The 20,240-nt window shown below is 56.0% G+C and overlaps 2 protein-coding genes across 3 annotated transcripts in view; both read left to right on the top strand.

The window, feature by feature from the left end:
* Positions 1-10,305, top strand: part of ZC3H18 (zinc finger CCCH-type containing 18) — a 62,107-nt gene extending 51,802 nt beyond the window's left edge. For both annotated transcript variants that reach the window (XM_054588948.1, XM_054588949.1), the window contains 8 exons: positions 2,499-2,603; positions 4,014-4,157; positions 4,604-4,663; positions 5,831-5,991; positions 6,221-6,420; positions 7,080-7,176; positions 8,586-8,682; positions 9,404-10,305. In XM_054588948.1, coding sequence (XP_054444923.1) covers positions 2,499-2,603; positions 4,014-4,157; positions 4,604-4,663; positions 5,831-5,991; positions 6,221-6,420; positions 7,080-7,176; positions 8,586-8,682; positions 9,404-9,611 — 1,072 coding nt within the window. In that variant the 3' untranslated portion in view covers positions 9,612-10,305. The remainder of the gene's footprint in view (positions 1-2,498; positions 2,604-4,013; positions 4,158-4,603; positions 4,664-5,830; positions 5,992-6,220; positions 6,421-7,079; positions 7,177-8,585; positions 8,683-9,403) is intronic.
* Positions 10,306-16,202: 5,897 nt separating this feature from the next.
* Positions 16,203-18,412, top strand: IL17C (interleukin 17C). Its single transcript, XM_054588799.1, has 3 exons — positions 16,203-16,229; positions 17,280-17,614; positions 18,151-18,412. Exons 1-3 carry the CDS (start codon positions 16,203-16,205, stop codon positions 18,410-18,412), a joined length of 624 nt encoding a protein of 207 aa, XP_054444774.1.
* Positions 18,413-20,240: the final 1,828 nt, after the last annotated feature.

A 20,240-nucleotide genomic window follows, 5' to 3' on the forward strand; every position in this document is an offset into this window, starting at 1 on the left:
AGAAACAGCACCTGTGTTGGCCTGTTTTTAGGGTGTGCTAAAATCAGAATAATGCATCACACTCATACAAAGACCCACCTACACGCGCATATGTGCGTCTTTGGGAAGCACATCAACAGATGTTCGGGGACTAAACAGACCAGTGTACCCTGCGGTGGTCTGTTGTCCCACAGTGGCACCCCTTCCTGGCAGCCAGTCTTACTTTAAGAAAGCTGTAGAGGATCAGAGCAGCATTAGGTCATTGGAACTATTGAATCTCGTGGTCAAGTTAACATTTTAAGTGGGCTATGGGACAGACAGTAAATGACATGTGGGCCTCTTCCATGAATGTTGAATCTTGTGTGCAGCAATAACTTTGAAAAAGAAAAGCAAACTGTTTTTTTGAAAATTCTTGGTTTTTAAGATTTTATTTTTACAGAGGGGAAGGGAGCAAGGAGAGGAAGTGAAACATCCATGTGTGGTTGCCTCTCACGCGCCCCCTACTGGGGACCTGGCCCACAACCCAGGCATGTTCCCTAACCGGAAATCAAACCAGCAGCCCTTTGGTTCACAGGCTGGCACTCAATCCACTGAGCCACATCAGCCAGGGCAGAAAAGCAGGCTTTTTCTTAAGGGTGTCTAAAGGGTCAACTCTGTGCCCTGGGACCTCATGATTTTCCTGCTGGAAGTTGAAGCAGTGCCCAGGAGTTACAGAACAGCTACCACTCATGGGGCAGTCATGGAGTGCTTCCTGTAGGAGATGAGGTGAAAGGCAGAAAAGATATTGAGCAAAAGGCATCAACAATGGGAAAAGTCCTAGGTGTGGCTTCATGCAGGAAACAAGGCTGGTGAGCTATGGGAAGAAGCCCAAGGCCAAGCTGGGATGCTTGGAAATTTTGGAAATCACAGTTATGTGGGGGTTGCCTGCAGTTTTCCCAGTGTGTGTGCAGTGGACACTGGGAGAGATTGAGAAGAAGGCCCCATGGCATAGAGTCTCCAAGGTCAGGGACAGGGCTGGGGCAGCTGTGACCGGGCCCAAGGCTACACACAGTGGGAGAGAGAATCAGCATCACCTGGCGGGTTTGCCCGGCTCCTCACGCTGAGTCAGGCACGGGGTGGGAGGGGGCGCCTCAGCAGTCAGCAGGGCAGAGTGGGTGGGAACCCAGCTCTCCTTTCAGGAGTTGGATACCAAAGAGGGTGCTTGGCCTCCTCACCACCCACTTCTAAAGAAACTCCACTCAGGACCCAGCCCTGTGTCCTGAACCAGTTCTAGGATATTTTCAGTTTGGACATAAACTGCCTAGCCATTTCCATGAAATCAGGTGCACTTTCTTCTCCCCTTAACCTTCCCCTTGGCTGGTGTTTGTAATGTACGGACATCTGGCTGGGGCCCGTTCCGATGTCCGTCACTCAGCAAACCCCGCGCCCGGCTCCACGCCTCGGCTGGCTGCTGGGAAGGCCCTGTGGCCCCTGAGACGTGAGCAGAGTGCCGCCCCGCAGCACCCCTGTGGGCACTGGCTCCGCAGCAGCCTTCTGAGGAACGGGAACAGGGAGGAGGAGGCTCTGAGGAGGTGACCCCAGGCGGCCAGTGGAGCTGCAGGTGCTCAGAAGCTTCTTGGCATTGAGCCTGGCATTCCTCCCTGGCGGGCAGCCCAGCCAAGGGCAGCGAGTGTGAGGACGGGAAGAGAAATGGGCGCTTCTCCTGGGCGGCTCTGGGTTTTCACGGTCCAGCGGGGGTGGCTGCAGGAGCACGGTCCTAGCTTAGCTGGTGGTGGTGCTTGGCTGAAATGCTGAAAATCGTACAGGACAGTTTCTAAGTCGGGGTAAAAGCTGCAAACCCTAAGCCTTTCAGAGGGTTGCCTCCTGCGTGACGTCATGTGAGTCCTGGGATGGTGGGGCCGCAGCCTGGCCGGGCCATGCCTCCTGGCGCTCGGCCCAGCCCGGTGCCCCCTGCCCAGCACTCTGTCTATCCTGCTGTCCCCTGCAGCTTGTGTCCCAGTGAGCTCATCACATTGTCCTTTAGCTGGATCGCTCCCGGGCCAGGCTGGTCCGTCTGGTCTGCTCGTGGCCTGTGCTGCTGGCCCCTCTTGGGGCCACCCTCACCAGACCCGCACCCCCAGCCAGCTGGGTCTCGGGCGCCCTGCTTGGCCTTCTGTTTCTCCCGTGCTGCCACGGCGCGCTCAGGCTGTGTGTCTCCTTGCTGGGGTCTCACAGCAGCACAGAGAGCAGAGCCTGTGCTCCTCCCATCCTGCCCGCACGCCTCATGGCTCAGGGCCTCAGGAGGACTCGCCAGTGTGGTCACCAGCTGTCCGCTCAGCATTCTCCTTTCCCCTCTGGCGATGTGGTTTACAAAATAACCAAGAACCGTCTGAAGCCCATGTTTAAATCTGAGGCCCAGAAGCAGACACTCACGGTGGCCTCACGGAGACCTGCTCTGTGAATTTGCGGCGGTGCCCATCCTGCTCAGACTCGGACCAGGGCACTGGCACTCCTTCCTCACACCTCTGTTTGCTCCTTAGGTCTCGGTCCTTTTCCTCATCCCCGTCCCCATCTCCAACGCCTTCCCCACACAGACCTTCTGTCAGAACCAAGGGGGAGCCAGCTCTGCCTCCTGGGAAAGCAGGGTAAGTGCCCAGTGGTCAGGCAGCTGGCAGCACCCCGCCCTCTCCCTCCTTCCTATCGCTTATGTGGAGAAGCCCGTGGGAACTGTAGGCAGGACCCCAGGAGGTGGGTGCGTGGACCTAGGGGCCACGTACAGCATTTATGCTCCCACACCCTTCCCTGGGGGGTGGTGATGGCCATGCTCCTTGGGGCTCCATATGAGTGGGGCACAGGGAAGCCACCAGCTCCACTCTTATCGCTCTTACCAGGCAGGTATGTGGGAGGGGTTCCCTCCATGCTCAGCCCCAGGGCTGTGTCTGCAATGCCTGGAAAAGAGCAGCCTCCAGGCTCTGTCTCACCTTCACCTTTGCTGCTCCTGGAATAGGTCACAGTGATCCTTCTCAGTAGATGCAGCAAATGAGAGAAGTTGGAAACATCCAACCCTTATACGAACGCCTGACTATACAGCACCTAACGTGCAGTGTCTCAGCCAGGCACTTCAGGCCGGTCAGCGGTGCAATCGATCCTGCCACGAAGGGGCAAGGCAGCCTCTGCCTGAGCAGCTGGGCCTGCGAGCCTGCCCAGGGCCCCTCCTTGCCATCGCGGGCCCTGCTTCCTGACGCGTTCTTAACAGTAGTTGCTTGTGAGCAGGAAATAGCCTTGCACCTACTGTATGGCGGGCGTTGAAAGTTTGCACCCTGCAGGTTTTTCGTCCTAAATGGAGTGGCCAACCGCCTCAGAAACATTTACGGAACCCTGAACAGCTCACATTTTAAAATGAATTGTATTGAGGTATAATTTATATCCAGTGTACCTTATCCATCTAAATTGTACCGTTCAGTAGGTTTAACAAACGTGTGAGACCACACAGTGCAGGCACTCCAGCCCCTGCCACGGCTGTACCCCTCCAGACTTCAGACTGGGAGTTGTGCAGAATGCACACTTTGGTTCTGCATTTTCATCGACACAAATTCAGTTCACCCTTGACACTGGGCTGAACCGCTTGCTTTTGACCACAACTTTTGTTTCCCGCTGAGGTCACTGTGTTGACAAGTTGCCGACAGGCCCCTGCTCCATGCTCCCTCTGAGTCTGGAGCGTTCACCGCCACTGAAAAACTGGCAGAGGGTTTCCCCACACTGACAGCTAAAAATCCTTTGAAGGCTGTTTTCTTTACTGCAGTGTGGAATCCACATGCGGGCAGGAGGTCTAGGGGTTCACAGCTTCAGCTGTGCACTATTCTCGAGAGCTCTCAGATGGGCCATCTTACTGCCTGTGAGGGAGAAGTAGCACTGATACTCTGCAGCTTCAGAAACAGTCCAAGAGCCTCATGTAATATGGGATCAACAGCCCACCTGGCCTCCCTGTGACATGCCCTGAGGTCGCTGGCTGGGCCCTTCCACAAGGTCTGACCTCCTTCCATCTCATCAAACAGAGAGAAAGTGGTGAAGAAGCCAGCCCCACCCCCAGCCCCACCACAGGTCCCCAAGGCCACTGCCCCTGCCCCCGAGCCCACCAAGCCAGGAGACCTTCGGGAAGCCAGGAGGAGGGAGCGACAAGCCCGGACCCCTCCCAGGAGGTGAGTGCACCCTTATGGGGATTTCCTTATCTTTGGTGCCAGGGCTGGGGGAGGGGACACTCCTGGGCCCATTCTGCCCCTGACCTGTGAGCTTTTGCCTCGTCCCGCCACCTCCCTCAGTCTGGTTCCCCATGAGTGCAGGGGAGGCGTGCGCCCATCTCACTGCTCGACCTGAAGCGGGGGAGGCTCCCTTGGTACCCAGACTCTTCCCCGGAAGAGGTGGCGGTGGTGGTGTGGCGATGCTGGGGGAAAGTTTAATTAGTTATTATTTTAAGGAAAAGTTGCAGTTAAGAGGAAATAGAGCCCAGCCCACTTCCAAGTCTGTGGCCAGCTACTGGTTAAACCTCTGTCTCAGGCCCGTGATTAGCCCTGGTTCGAGGAGACACTGTCTGCCCTTTGTCGACTCTGCAGAGGTGTGAGTGGCGGGACTTTTGGTTGTGTTGCAGGCGGACCATCAGTGGCAGCGGCAGCGGCAGCAGCTACAGCGGCTCTAGTTCCAGATCCAGGTCACTGTCAGCATCTCTCTGGCCCCAGTCCCCATCACCTTCTGCCCCTGCTCCTGCCTCCCAGTCAGGGTCCAGGGACCTTGGAAGAGGTCACCTCAGGTGTGAGCTTTCCTTCTCCCTTGGGCAGCCTGTGGCCGACTGCTGATAGCTCGTCGGTCAGTGGTGTGTAGGAGCAGCATGGCTGGCTGTGTCCACCTGGATGAAGAGAAGAGAACAGACCGACAATCACATTGTAGGGAGCCTGGCCCAATGGCTCCAGCCCTGTGTTGTGGCCGGACACCTTCTGCCCCATAAACACCTAACGGGCTCAAGGAAGCCGGGGCTCTTCCAGCTCAGCGGGTCTGAGAGAGGCTGGCACGGAGGCCTCATGCTCGTTCTTGTGTGGAGGGCTTGGTCCTGCCCTGGCCTGTTGTGCCGGGGACAGCCAATTTTTTTAAATCTGAGAAAATAAGTAGAAAAGAATTCTACTATTTAGGTGTCTAGAAGGAAAACGGTATTGAATCAGTCCTTAGATTCCTTGAGTCAAACTTCCTTTTATTTCTAGGCAGCAAGCAGTTTATATACATTTGCCCAAATCTTTCTAAATAGGTTTAAAGACCTAACTTTTTAAAAAATTCTCTTCCTTCCTGAGCCCCATTCTGGTGTCCGACGACCTTACGACATGGTGATGGGGGTTTTCTCAGAGCTAAAGAGATAGTGCTCAGCAGAAACTGATGCAGCAGCTTGTGCATTTCAAGTCCTTGTGCAGCATGAGCTGTGACAGAACCAAGGGCCCATAAGACTGGCTGTCATTTTCGTGCTTTCCTGAGACATTCCATGGGTTAAAGTGGTCTCCCGTCTAGTGTCTGGTGTCACTGCAGGTGAAGCTCTCTTTTTGTTGTGCATCATTAACTGGCATCCTCAGTTCTATCCTCGCTAACTCTCGGGTCACACTTAGTCATATGTCCCTGCCCAGCGAGCAGCATGAACATCTCTACACTATGTGACAGTTTTAAACTACCTAGAGGCCGCTCTGAAATTTAGGGTTTGGTGGGTACATGTTCCTTGAAACTGGGAGTTGGGGAAAGTAGACATAAACCTTCCTATCCACCCTTGCCCAGAGCCTCCAGCCCCAGCCCTTTTTCTGTTTGGGGACACACGGGCACAAACAGGCTCGTACGTGTCTAGGTCCCTGAGCGTGAGCAGTGTCTCCTCGGTGTCCAGTGCCACGTCAAGCAGCAGCTCAGTGCACAGCGTGGATTCAGACGACATGTACGCAGACCTGGCCAGCCCTGTGTCCTCCGCCAGCTCAAGGTCCCCGACCCCAGCCCAGACCAAGAAGGAGAAAGGTACAGGGGTTCCTTGTGTGCTGTGGGTTGCAGCTGCAGAGGAGACACCCTTGGTGGAAAGAGGGTGCATGTAGCCTTGGTCAGCACTGCATGCAGCTGGTCAGACAACACTGTGACCTCCCAGTTTTGTCCCTGCACCTTTGCTTGATAATGCACCCATCCACCAAGCAGCACTCGGGAAACCACAATGTGATTGCGGGGACCATGACTGAGCACTTCTTGTCGGCAGGAAAATCTAAAAAAGAAGATGGCGTTAAAGAGGATAAGCGGAAAAGGGATTCATCCACACAGCCACCCAAATCCTCGAAATCTTCCGCAGGCAGTAAATCCTCCCAGCAGCCCACAACCCCCCAGCAGGTGCCGCCTGGGCAGCCCCAGCAGGGTACGTTTGTGGCACACAAGGAGATCAAGTTGACGCTGCTGAACAAGGTGAGGCCGTAGGCACTTCTGGTGGGAGTTCCAGGGAACCACATGCTTTGGGGTCATCCTAGGACTGAGACCGAGTGGGGGCCAGAAAATGGCCTTACGAAGATGGTGGCTGGATATCACCCCTGCCCATCCTTCTGTGCTGATGGACAGCGCTGTGGGAAATGGGGGGAGGTGCATGGGCACGGGGTGGACAGCTTCCTGTAGCACATCTGAGACGTCAGGGCATCTGGGGATGTGGCTCTCCCTGTTGCAGAGCACCCGCATCCTTGTTCCTCCTCCTTGTGCCAAGCCAGCCAGTTCCCAGAGGGCAGCACTGGGACAGAGCAAAGCCGACCTGTCCTCTGTGAGGTGATGTCTCCAAGGCCCCATGGGACGGAGAGGCCGAGTCTGCTGGAGTCCTGTCCCATCACGTGGCCCCAACAGGGAGCACAGCCTCTCTGCTGGCACCTTCACCACAGAGAATAAAGGCCCCCAAACCACAGGCCCTGCTTCATTTGGGGCCAATTGGGCGAAGAGGGAGCCTAGAAGAGGGGCCTGTGGGAGCAGAGAGTTGGTCTGGATGTGAGGATGTCACCGCTCTGTCCCTTTCACTCTGTGTTCCAACTGGTGGGCAATGCCCGAGACCCTGTGTCCTCACTGTGCTTCCTCCGTTACTTCAGGCTGCCGATAAAGGGAGCAGGAAACGATATGAGCCCTCAGACAAGGACAGGCAAAGCCCTCCTCCGGCCAAGCGGGCCAACTTATCCCCAGACCGAGGTGAGCTCTATCCCTGTAGGGGCCCAACTGGTGTAGGGACCAGGACCTTGTCCATTCTTTAAAAAGATTGAGGACCCTTGCCCTGGCCAGTGTGGCTCACTTAGTTGGAGCATCATCCTGTAAACCAAGAGATTGCAGGTTCAGTCCCCAGTGAGTCCCCAGTGAGTCCCCAGTGGGGTTGGGTATGAGAGGTCCCTGGTCAATGCACCTGTGAGAGGCAACTGATCAATGCTGCTGTCCCTCTCTTCCTGAAACCAATGAGCATGTCCTTGGGTGAGGGTTTTTTTTTTAAGTTACAAAATATATATATATGGGGAGGGACCCCAAGGAACTTATCTTTATTTACAGTATTAGAAATCAAAACTAAGGAATTTTTTTTTTTACAAAAAAAATTTTTAGTGGGTGTTTTGTTTTTGTTTTTTGGGGGTTTTTTTGTTTGTTTTTTGTTTGTTTTTGACAGAGGGGAAAGGAGGGAGAAAGAGAGGGAGAGAAACATCAACTCATGGTTGTCCCTCGCACGCCTCCCACTGGGGACCTGGCCTGCAACCCAAGCATGTGCCCTGACTGGGAATCAAACCAGCAACCGTTTGGTTTGCAGGCCAGTGCTCAATGCACTGAGCCACTCCAGCCCAGGCCAAGAAAAGTTTTTAATATTTATTTTTAAATAACTGCTAACTATATTTTAGGACAAATAATATTTTTTGTGAAAAATAACTCTTTCCCAAAACAAAAGTTAGTAGGAGTGGCATTGGGGTTTTTCTGTTTATTTTGTTTTTCAGTTTTTTATTTGTTGATTTTGAGAGAAAGCATTGATTTCTTGTTCCACTTATGTATGCATTCATTGGTTGATTCTAGTATGTGCTCTGACCAGGGATCAGACCTGCAACCTTGGCATATCAGGGGGACACTGTAACCAACGGAGCTACCCCATTAGGGCAGCATTGGGTTTTGTTTTCGTTTTTGCTTTGTTTTGTTTGTGTTGTCACAGATTTCTAATACCTGGCTGATTGACAACAGCTGGGTTCTCATCTCTTGTGATAGCACAAAACACACAGGCTCTGGAAAACTCCGCCCTAGGCTGAGAGAGCAAAGGGCGGGCAGGGTCCCCGTGTTACTGTGAGGGCAGTCTGACTGCTCAGTGATCTTTTTAGATGCCGGCTCAAGAAACTGGAACCAGTTTGGAGCTGTGCTTTTGGGGATTTCCTGGGGCCTCGCTCTCTGGCATGATCAGTGTCCCCTCTTCCTCATTTCCCAGCGGCTCTGTCCTTCTGCCTCTTCCTGTAAAAATGAGGAAGCTGTGCTGAGCTGTCATGATAGAACGGGGCCACTAGTGCCCAATGAGGCTGCATTATCCCCCTTTGTTGCCAGCCCCACATATAACTGGGACCCTGGTCTTAACATTGTCCCAGGTTCTCGGGACCGGAAGTCAGGTGGGAGACTCAGCTCCCCAAAGCCAGAGCGGCAGAGAGCCCAGAATTCCAAGGCTCCCGTGGCCCCGCCAGACAGGTGAGTGCCCCGCCTGTGCCGCAGCCACGCCACATTGGCTCCTTTGCCTCGGGAGGGCCTGCAGACCCAGGGGCAGCTGGGGAATGTCTTAGATCTGGGTTCAGATCTGGAGGCAAGAGGGCGGCCCCTCACACGACTCACTCTGCCCCACCAGTGGGCCCTGGAATGAGGGATGGCCTGGGGCACTCAGCTCACGGCCCAAGGTGGGGCTTTGGGGGTTGGGGGCTTGGCGAGCGGGAAGATGGTCCCAGCTCTTTAGTACCTTCCATTTCAGGCACAGGAAGTAGGAGAGTAATTTCCTTTTCCCAGGAAGTTGGCTCTGAATCCCTGTGCTCCTGCACCGTGTAGCTCGGGGTCAAGGGTGGGGTGAGGGAGGATATGAGGAGGGCAGGCCCAGGACCCAGGGAGCTACACAACCCCCAACACACACCTGGGCACCCACAGCCTCCGGGGTCCTCCTAAATCTGTAGTGTGGGTTTTCTGTCCCCACAGGGAGGTTGTATACAAGGACCAGAAGCAGGAGGGGCAGGTTAGGAGGGTGCTGGGGGGGAGGTGCCCCGGATGCTCATCCACCATGGGGTGGGGCCTCCACTCACTGCAGAGAGGGGGGCTTTCTGCCTGGCAGGGTCAGCAGGGGGGCCTCGTGTCCCCCGCCTGGCAGGAAGCTCACGGCAGAGGGAGAGGCACTCAGACCCCTCTAATGGCCTCCCCATCTCTGCAGGAAGCGCCAGTTGTCACCCCAGTCCAAGAGCTCCAGCAAGGTCACAAGCGTGCCTGGTAAAGCCTCAGATGCCAGCACCGCCACTTCCACTGGCACTAAATCAGGGAAGGCGAGCACACTGTCGAGGCGGGAGGAGCTCCTAAAACAGCTCAAAGCCGTGGAGGACGCCATTGCTCGCAAGCGGGCCAAGATTCCCGGGAAAGTATAATGGGCCCTGCGGGCTCAGCTCCCCTACCAGAGGCAAAGACTCACGTGTTTTTATAAATAGGGTAAGCGCAGCCATTTTGGATTTTGCAGTCAATGTCTTATTTTGGCTGTGATTCTTTTTAAATATTAAAAAAGAAATAAAAAGTTTCTCAGCTGGAAAAGAAGCCACACACACATAACGAAGATGATGCTGAACCCCAGCCTTCCCCGACCACGCAGACCAGCCCCTTCCCAGAGCGGAGACAGGCCGGCAGGCAGACAGCTCCGAGCGAGGATGTGGCGGAGTTCCGTGGAAATGTTAAGTCCCAGACGCCAGAGCAGCCAGCCCATACGTCTTTCTTCCCGTGTTCTTTTCCTCCCTCTGCCAGTGAGGCCAGTTCTCGCCCTGCTGCCTGCCGTGTTCTCACCACGCGGCTCTCCTACTGTCGACGGGAACACCGAGTGCTTCTGAGCAACCTCTTCCCCGTCCCTGCCCGTCCCCGGGATCAAAAAGTATATATATTCTTCACTAAGTCTGACTGGGAAGTATTTCCTGTCTTTTATTTTAAGCATCAATTTGTTTTAGTTGATTTGAAAATGAACAAAATACAGAAAAGACCAAAAAAAAAAAAAAAGGCCAAGGGTATTGTTGGGCGTCTGTCTAATGTGGAGGGTCTTTTTTTGAGGGGTCTCCTAAAATAAAATATTTTGATAAGCAGCCATCTTGCCCTGGTGGTGGTGTTTGCATGTTCCTGGGCCTGGTCACCTCAGGACATGCACTGGGCCCTCCTGCTATTTAGGGGCCCTTGGCTAATGGAGTCTGGGGACATGGAGTCTCCCCTGAGACCCCTATGCAATTCCCTGGGAGCTTTCAGCCCAGAAGAGTTAATTGCTCACTCACCCATTAGCCCAGGCACTCTGCCCTCTGACCCCCACCCCCAAGGAGCACTGTGCCTCAGTTTCCTGCTGGTGGATGTGGCCCTGGCAGGGCTTCATGACAAACCCTTGATCACCTATCCCAGCAGAGGACCCTGGGCTGGAGAGGTCAGGAAAGATGCTTTTCAGGCCAGGCCAACACCCGTCCTCAAAGCCAGCTCCCCACTCAGAGCCTTAATATTGCCATCCAGTCCCACGCGGCTGTACACGTGTCAAAGCTTGAGTCCTAGGCCCAGAACTACCCCCGTCCGTGTACTGCAGAGCAGAAATGTCAGCCCTTCTGAGAGCAGCAGCCCTTGTGGTGCCCACTGCAGCCTAGGGAACCCCAACGGGGTCATGACCACCAGTGAGGGGACCCCAGTGCTCACTTGGGGTCTTTCCTGGTCAGATTAATCTCTCAAACACCTCCCAGAGCCCATGCTGCTGCCCCCGGTCCCAATTCAGCAGGGCCCAGTGGAGCCAGTGCCAGGAGGCAGCAGCCTGGGGTCCTCATCTAGTTATAGGACCTACTGAGCTGTGGCCAGCTTACAGGTTGCATGTCACAGCGCTCTGCCCCACTGCTCTGTGGCAATTAAACTGGACAGGAAAGCTTGGAGGGAGCTAGTGCTGTGGGCTGGCCATGCCGCGGGGCTCCTGCGTGCGCTGCTTTCCGTCCCATGTTCACGTTTCCTTAGAGCACAGGCCACAAGGCTCCTCTTCCATCACAGCAGCCTCAGTCAAGTGTCTTCCACCATTTTTTTTTTTAAGATTTTATTTTTTTAGGGGAGGAAATGGGAGAAAGAGAGGGAAAGAAATGTTCCTTGGTTACCTCTTGGACGCCCCAACTGAGGACCTGGCCCGTAACCCAGGCGTGTGCCCTGACTAGGAATTGAACCAACATTTTGGTTCACTGGTCAGTGCTCAACCCGCTGAGCACACCAGCCAGGGTTCTGCCACAATTTTTTAAAGGCTTATCTGGTTTGCCATCAGGTCAAAGCCAGGTGCAAAGGGAACTCCCATTTTCTGAATTAGTGGCTTTAAAGGACAGGGAGTCAGAATCCAGGACACCTTGAGTGCCAGCCTGTCCCTGTGTGCTCTGTGTCCCCAAGCCACTGGGCCCCGCAACCCAGCTGGGCAGTGACTGCCCCTCTCAAGCCGGGAGGCCACAGGTGAGCCCAGTGCACAGGTCTCTGCACTCAGCTCTCCCTCTTCTAGCCCTTTCCAGTCCCAAGAGGCTGACCTGACCCTGACCTCTAACCCCCAGGCTGCAGTCACTGCACTAGATCCCCTTGACCCAAACTAGGTTTAACTCAGCAGGTTTCCATTTGCTGTCTAGCGTCCTGGCTCGCCTGGGCTAGGCTGGGGCACCTACCTGTCCTGGGAGCGGGGAGGGGCACACCCTGAGCCAGCTCTACCTCCCAAGGTCTAGTGGAAAGAACGCTCCAGGCCAGGCACCTGAGAAAAGGGACACCTCTGTTGATTGAGGTCTTGACAGGAGGTTAACATGCAAATAGTGGGGATAATTACAAGTTTCTCAAGTTCCGTCTCCTCCCACCACACTGCTCCTCAAGTGTCCGGGCGGAGTGTCCAGGCCGCTGTGGGATCCCCTGCCCTCCAGTCCTCACCCCATAGCTATGCTCACCCCTCCCCACCTGCTGGCCGTCCCTCCCACCGTGGGGCCTTTGCACTTGCTGTTTCCTGGTCCTGGAACTCTGCCCTGGCTGTCCCCTCCCACTTCCTCAGCTCGGCCAGCTGGCTCCATCCCCTCAGTCCCTCCATTGTCTGATCTGCTGCCACAGTGCTGTCCTCGAACTGTCAGCTTGTTTTTCCTCGAGTGTAACCCCGGGAAGCACTTGGCTCCAAGCTCCTAACACTGACCCTTCTCAAAGGAAGGGACCAGATCTTGATTTCCATCTCCCAGCCCCAGGGTCAGGCCCCTGCTGTTCCCCTCAAAGCTCGGGCCCCCACCTGCCCCTTTTGTCCCCAGATTTGGCTTCCCTCCCCTACTTATTGCCAACCCCCTGTGGCAGTTCCCCTGCCAGCCTGTAAGCCTCCCAGAGCAGAAGTCATCCTTCACACTCGGCAGGAGAGGCTCAGGAGCTCTGGCTGAGGAAAGCCAGGCCTTGGCCTTGGCCCTGCGTGAACAAGCAGGGTCCTCCCAACCCTGGAAAGGCCCCTGTACAGGGCCATGGACAGGGATGCAGTAAAGAGGTCATTTCTAACAGTGCAAAGTGCTGTGGGAACAAGACGACTGGGCTGAGTGATAGACCACAGGCCAGACTGCCTGGCACCCAGTGGTCAGGAAGGCCACACCCCCCAGGGAAGGGGGAGACAGTATTGTCATCTGTACTTCACAGACGAGGGGCCTGAGCCCTGTGGCGGGGCCCCCTCCAGGACAGGTAAAAGCTTCAAGCCTGGAGCCCCAAGAGCCTGGGGCAAACCCCTCCTGCAGGCCACCTGCCAACCCAGGCTCGCTTGGCTGCCTCTATCCAGCCAGGGCTGTACAGGCTCTGAGCTACAGGCTGGGCCACGTGTGAAGCACCTGGTATGTCGGTCCCTCCTGCCTTGGCCTCTGCCTTTCTCTCCTCTGCCTTCCCTCTGCCCGCCTGTGTTCCTGGATTTGTCTGCCTGTGACTGTCCCCTCTGTCCAGCCCCTCCTCCTGCTTCGAAGTGCCCTGGCACATCCTTCTTCTTGCGTCTCGGTCCGTTTGACTTTGCATCTCTGAGAGCTGGGGGCGTGGTAATCAGGGGTGTGGTCCCGTGGGCGTGGTTTGAGGGGCGTTCTTCCCAGGCACTGCCTGGAGGATGCCCTCAGACCTTCCACTGGTGGCGCCTTTCCAGTCTTGCCCAACCTGGGACTTCTGTGCTTGCCTCAGCAGCACAGGAATGAGGCTCTGCCCCTTCCCGCCCTGTGCCCTTCCGGCCCCCCCCCCCACTCCCAGTCCTTGTGCTGGCCTCCTGCATAGGGGTAGGGGGCACTGTCCTGGGGGTGTCCCAGGGCCCATGGTGAGGAGGGATAGGTATGAAGTCAGGGTCCCAGTTTTCTCAACCCAGCATAGTGCATGCTGTTCAGAACAGACACAGGAACACAGAAGATGCAGACACCCCAGGGCACTGACCTGGGCAGGGGTACAGCAGTCCTCAGCCCCTCAGCCTCCCACACCCCCTGCCGCTGGACCCAAGCATCCGGTGAATTCCTGCGGCGTGGGAAACCCCAGGAGCCCCTGTGCAAGCCGCAGTTTCACACCCTTTTCATTTCCCAGTTGAATCCCTGTGTGAATGCAGCTGGACTTTTCAGCCCGAAGGAAGCAATGCTGCTGCCGCTGGTCTCCCGAGGTTCCGGACCTTCCTGCCTTGCCAGCGTACAGTGGCCCAGCAAGGGGGATATTGTCACCCTGCTTTTCCCACAGGGTCATCCAGGCTTATCTAGGTGTCAGGGCAGGGTGTGCTGGGGACCCGGTCCCTGCCATCAAGGGGCTCACAGTACATAGGAGCAGCAACAGGGACTGGAATTTTTCCTTTTTTTTATTTTAAGATACTATTTTTATTAACTTTTAGAGGGAGGGGAAGGAAGGGAGAAAGGGAGGGAGAGAAACAGCAATGTGTGGTTGCCTCCTATGGGCCCCCTACTGGGGACCTGGCCTGCAATGCAGGCATGTGCCCTGACTGGGAATCAAACCAGTAGCTTTCCCGTTCTCAAGCCTGCAGTCAGTCTACTGAGTGAGCCACCCCAGCCAGGGCTGGAATTTTTCTAAGACCTCCAGTGGCCCTGGCAGGGAGGCAGGTCTCAGTTCTCTCCAACTGAGCTGACCCACACTATAAGCATCCAGTACTTGAGGGTGTACTGGCTCAATTGTGTCATCTCCCCCCTGAAAAATATGTTGAAGTCCTAGCCCCAGTACCTGCAAGGAATATGTCCTTATCTGAGAAAAGGGTCTTTGCAGATACAATTAAGGTATGGGTCTTTAAATGAGATCATCCTGGATGGGGTGCATGTCCTCATCAACAGACACAGACATACAAGGAAGGGCCATGTGAACACAAAGGCAAAGGTTGGAGTGAAGAGTCTACAAGCCAAGGACTACAAGGATCACAGGAGCCACACACAGCTGGGAAGGGCAGCAAGGATCCTGCTGACACTTTGTTTTTGGGATTTTGGCCTCCAAAGCTGTGAGAAAATAATTATTTTCAGTTGCTTTAGGCCTCTTAGTTTGTGGTACTTTATTATGGAAGCCCTAACAAACTAATGCAGTGGGTGAGCTTCCCATTGCAGGAAGCATGCAAGCAGAGTGTGAATGGGTTAGGGCATTGTAGGGGAGGGGCAGTCCTGGGGGCTCAATGCATCCACCCATCCATCCATCCATTATTCAGAATAACCAGAGAAAACCGTCATGATATAGCACCTGTTGTCGGGGCATTTCCATCCCCCAATGCAGAGTAGGACCTTCTCTAATCCTCACCTGCTCCTCCGGAGGGCAGCTTAGCTCTGGCTTACAGGTGCAGATACTGAGGCCCAGTCCCAGTGAGGGCAAGGGCAGAGTCACACACTGCTGTGTGGAGTTGCTGGGAGAGCCCAGGTGCCCCGCTGCCTTCTCCAGCTCCACCCCTCTCAGGGGGGTCTTCATGTCCATCAGGTGTGTGGCTTTAAACTTAGAAAATGGTGCCGCAATGGTATATATATTCTGGCACCTACCAGCAGGCAAAGGAAGACTGGAAGGCAGGTTGACACCCTTCCTCCACCCCCAAGACCCTCAACTGGACACTTTAGACTCTGATTTGAGAGGACCAGGACAGGCAGGGCCCTCAGCCTTGTAGGGCGCCCAGGCGCCCTCCCAGGGATCCCCAGGCAGGCCCTCCCCAGGATGGCTTTCAAACCCCATTCAGAAGTTTGTGAGATCGAGCCCTGGCTGGTGTGGCTCGGTGGACTGAGCGCCAGCCTGCAAAACAGAGTTACCAGTTTGATTCCCAGTCAGCCCACATGCCTGGGTTGTGGGCCAGGTTCCTGGTTGGAAGCATGTGAGAGGCAACTTATCAATAGATCTCTCACACATCAATGTTTTTCTCCTTCTCTTTCCCCCTTCCCATCTCTATTATTTATTTTATTTTAAATAAATAAGATCTTTAAAAAAAAAACAAACAAACCACTTTACAAGACCTGACTCTGAACTCTCCTTTTCAGGATAATAAAGGCACCCCTAGCACCTCTCTTCCCAGCCAGCAGCATGAGTGAGTGGGACGCAGTGGGCTCCTGGGGCCTTCTTTAAATAAAACTTCCTAGGGTGCGCTGCTCTTTAACATTTCCAAGGCATTTTTACCCCCTCCATCTCATACATGTTAGCTTGAATTTTTATTTAAAAAACACACAAGAAACCCAAATACAAGGTGGGGCAAAAGTAGGTTTACAGTTGTTAGTGTGGCAAATAATACAATAATTAATAAATAATAAAACAAAAATGAACTGTGTTTCAAATACTCACTACTCTAAATCTACTTTTGCCCCACCCTGACAAAACCTGAAGATGCTCACCAGCCCCAACTCCCCAGGTGTCCCCTGGAACTTCCCCCACCCCTGCAGTCTGAGGCAGACACTGCTGTTCACCTGATTCGATCCTCTTAGGTAAAAAATGAAACCAACCTCATGTCCACTGACTGGGGACAGGAGAAAGCAACCTGGAGGAGCACTGTGCTGCGGCACGCGATGCACGAGCCCTGCCCCAGGGACCAGGTAACCAGGTCCAGAGAGCAAAAACATACAGGTGGAATGAGAGAAGCAAGCTAAAGAACACTGAGCAGCCCTGGCTGGCGTGGCTCAGTGGGCTGAGTGCCGCTCTGCGAACCAAAGGGTCACTGGTTTGATTCCCAGTCAGGCCACAGGCCTGGGTTGTAGGCCAGGTCCCCAGTAGAGGGCACATGAGAAGCAACCACACATTGATGTTTCTCTCCCTCTCTTTCTCCCTGCTTTCCACTCTCTCTAAAAAACAAACAAACAAACAAAACAACTTAAAAAAAGAATACTCAGCAAAAACCCTTTTACAGGAGGTTCCAGAGTGTTACATAGGCAGGACCTGTTTGCAACTCCATCCACAGGTGGATAGCCTGGGGTGGGGTTCCTTTGGGTGGGGGAGGGAAGAAAACAGGATAGGGTGACAATTAGGATGGCAGTGAGAGGGGGTCTGGAGTGAGGGGTGGGCTTCATCTGCCCTGGGCTGGGGAGGAGGGGACAGTCTGTGGGGACCAGAAAGGAGAGGAGGAAGACATGGTAGCTGGGCACTTCCCAAGGAGGAAGCGATGCTGGATTTTCCCCAGGTGTGGCCAGAGGTATAAAGGGCACTGACAGCCAGCCACGGCCAGGTCTGCCACCTGGTGCACCCCAGGACCACAGCCAAGTATGCCTGGGACTGCTGCCAGGCACACACCAGCCGCTCTGAGCCCAGCTGCTGCCACTGAAATGGTGAGCCACCCCCACGCCCCCACCTGGATGGTGCCATCTGACCCAGAAGGACTGGCATTTCCCTGAGCTCTGGGCTAATGATGTTGGGATGGGGCCCAGGAAGTCCACCCCAAATCTTGGGGGCAGGAGGGATCCAGGACTCAGGAACTCTGAGGGTCCACTGGGGGTCTTGGGCTGAGGGGTTAACCCCTCTGGGCCCCAGTTTCCCCAACTGTAAGATTGGGCTATGCCCCGTCTTTCCACAGGGAACAGGGCAAGCTGGGGTGGCAGCAAGGTGCCCCCTTCTCTAGGCGCGCCCTGACCACCCACTGCCTGTTCCACCAGCTCCTCCCTGGCCTTCTGCTTCTGCTCTGGCTGTCGGCCAGCCTGGCTCTCCATGGCCCCCCACTCTGGGGAAGCCCGCACATCCACACCCACGGGACCCCACGCTGCTATTCAGCCGAGGAGCTGCTCCTGGGCCAGGCCCCCGCCCACCTGCTGGCTCGAGCTGCCAAGTGGGAGCAGGCTTTGCCGGTAGCTCTGGTGTCCAGCCTGGAGGCAGTGGGCCGCAGGAAGCAGCACAAGGGGCCCCCAGCTGGAACCCAGTGCCCGGTGCTGCAGCCTGAGGAGGTGTTGGAAGCCGACATCCACCAGCGCTCCATCTCTCCCTGGAGATACCGGTGAGGGCTGTGGGGCTCCCTGGGCACTGGGATGTCACGTGTGGCATCGGGCTGCTCCCTCCCCTCTCTGGGCACTGGCTTCCTGAAGAGCCTCTGAGCCTCAGTGTTTTCAGCAGTTAAATGGGATAAGTGTCCTGATCTCCAGCCAGCCAGGCCTCTGCCCCGGGGTGGGGTATCCATCATGTGAGCTCCTCCTTGCCACTGTTGTCTTGAAATCTCAGCCAGGACCTTGGGTACCAAGGTCCTCTGGGAAAATTCTGGGGCCCTCACTTGAGCCCCTGCAGGGTTTGGGCTGGGCCCAGAGGGAGGTAGGGCGCCCCCTACGCCAGCTCCTGCGCCCTGAGAGGGCACTGGAGTTGTGGGAAATCATCACTTACTGAGCACTGACTGCGCGCCTGCCCTCCGGGCTCCCTGCAGCCTGATGCCCCAGCGCTCACTCTGGCCCTGGGGGCGTGGGGCAGCCCCGGGTGCAGACAGGGAAGGAGGAGCACGCCTGCTGAGGCTCTCAGCGGGGCCTCACCGCTCTTCTCCTGCAGTGTGGACACGGACGAGAACCGCTACCCACAGAAGCTGGCCGTCGCCGAGTGCCTGTGCAGGGGCTGCATCAGCACCAGAACCGGCCGCGAGACAGCAGCGCTCAACTCTGTCCCGCTGCACCAGAGCCTGCTGGTGCTACGCAGACGGCCCTGCTCCCGGGATGCGACAGGGGTGCCCACGCCTGGAGCCTTTGAATTTCACGTCGAGTCCATACAAGTGCCCATCGGCTGCACCTGCGTCCTGCCCAAGGTGGTACTGTGACCACTGGCCTCAGCTGTCCCCGCTGCTGGGCTGTGGGCAGTAGTCGCCTCTCAGACTGGACAGTGGGGCTCTCTCTGCGGAGAGGGCCCCTCCTATTTATGTGTATTTATTGGTTATTTATATGCCTTGGGTGACCCCGCTTCCTCTCTACACAGGGCCCCTGGGCAGGTACCAGGGCTCCGGGCCTCTAGTTTGAGGAAGAGCAGCGGAGGCTGGGCACTCACTGGAAGGGCAGGCGATGCTGCCCTGGTCAGCCCCCCTCTTGACACTCAGTTACCCTTTCACACAAACAGTGGGCTAGAAGGAACCTCACTGTTATCTAGAACTTAAAACAAAAGCAGAAAAGGTGTTCAGGTGGCCGCCACCTTGGTGGTCCCACTGGGCTCCCCCAAGCTCCCTCTTCCTACCCCCGCCCCGTATTTCTAAAATAATTATTTATTGCAAACGTACATACGTGTCATTAAGTTGATAAACACCCCAAGGGCACGGCATCGCTGTCACAGAGACAGGGGTGAGGGCACCCTCCTCACCCTCACCCCTGCCTGACGCTCGCGCCCAGCACGCTCTGCAGGGGCAGCCACAGGCCCCGCATTCTGGTGTGTCCAGAAAGGTCTGTGTATGAACCCCAAGTACATACAGGGTGGGGAATGAGTTTGAACAGAGCGGAGCACAGGTGGGCCCCGCCGACCCCTGCAGTTTTCACCTGGGGACGCCTCGGCGAGGGCGCCCGGGACCCGGGACGGGCCGCTCCCACAGCCCGACCGTGACGTGGGTAGGCCCTCCTCTACCCACAGGCCCAGGGTGCGGCCAGACCTGTGCTGTGACAGTGAGCACTCCCTCCACCCTTGCCTCTCTGCCTCAGGGGGTGTCAGCTCGGTGGGGGGCGCCTTTGCAGCCGGGATGAGTGCCATCACCTCCCGCCCTCGGAGCCATGCTCCCCCGGCCCAGCAGAGGCCCAGGAGCTCCAAAGGCCGTCCCATGGCCCCTTCATCCCCTTGGGCTTCCGTCCGCTGCGGGCGACCTGCCAGACCAAGGGGAGCCAAGCTGGCCAGCGTCTCCCAGCCAGGTGTCCCCTGGCCAACTGACAACCTAGCCTGCGCTCTCACGGAAAACGTCCTAAATCTGCATGTTCGGCCATGTTATTATTTTTGGAGGCATTTCTTTAAGGGGCCCAGGAGGGCGCAGCCTCAGCAGTTCTGGCTCAGCGACGACCCCCCCAAGCACAGGCCCAGCCAGCTCTAAGGGTTGACGTTGATCTGTGGGGTTTGCAGGGCCATTGTCCACACCTTCCTGCCTGACCAGTCGTTTTCACCCACTGATTAACGCCTACTGTGTGCAAGTGCCAGGAGGAGGGGAGGGGTGACCTTGGTCTTGAGCCTGGAAGGACCGTGGGATCAGCACATATTTCCGGGTGTCTGTGTGCCTGGTGCTGGGAAGAGAGCAGGGGACAAAATGAACAGATCTGTGCTGCCCACATGGGGGGTGACTGGCAACCACAGAACAAGCAGTAAACTGCTCCATCGGGGGTGGGGAAGGAACCAAGGACAGTGATGCAGGGAAGGCAGGGCAGCGTGGGGAGGGGGGTCTGCAATTCCAAACAGAGGGTCCCAGGGCCAGGGAGGCCACCTGAGCAAAGGCCTGGATGGCCAGCCAGGAACCTGTGTTCCAGGCAGAGGGAATAGCCCATGCAAAGGCCCTGAGAAGGCAGCGTGTCTGTGTCTGAAGGGGCAGGGAGTAACTGTGGGGCCAGGGCGTACAGGGCATCTGTCCTGGACTGTGGGGGTCTGTGGGGTCTGAGTGGGTGCCCGGCAAGTAAACTGCAGTGCTG

This window comes from Pteronotus mesoamericanus, unplaced genomic scaffold (genome assembly GCF_021234165.1).
Source record: "Pteronotus mesoamericanus isolate MK-2021 breed Mesoamerican mustached bat unplaced genomic scaffold, CSHL_Meso_final scaffold_165, whole genome shotgun sequence".
In the NCBI taxonomy this organism is placed as follows: domain Eukaryota; kingdom Metazoa; phylum Chordata; class Mammalia; order Chiroptera; family Mormoopidae; genus Pteronotus; species Pteronotus mesoamericanus.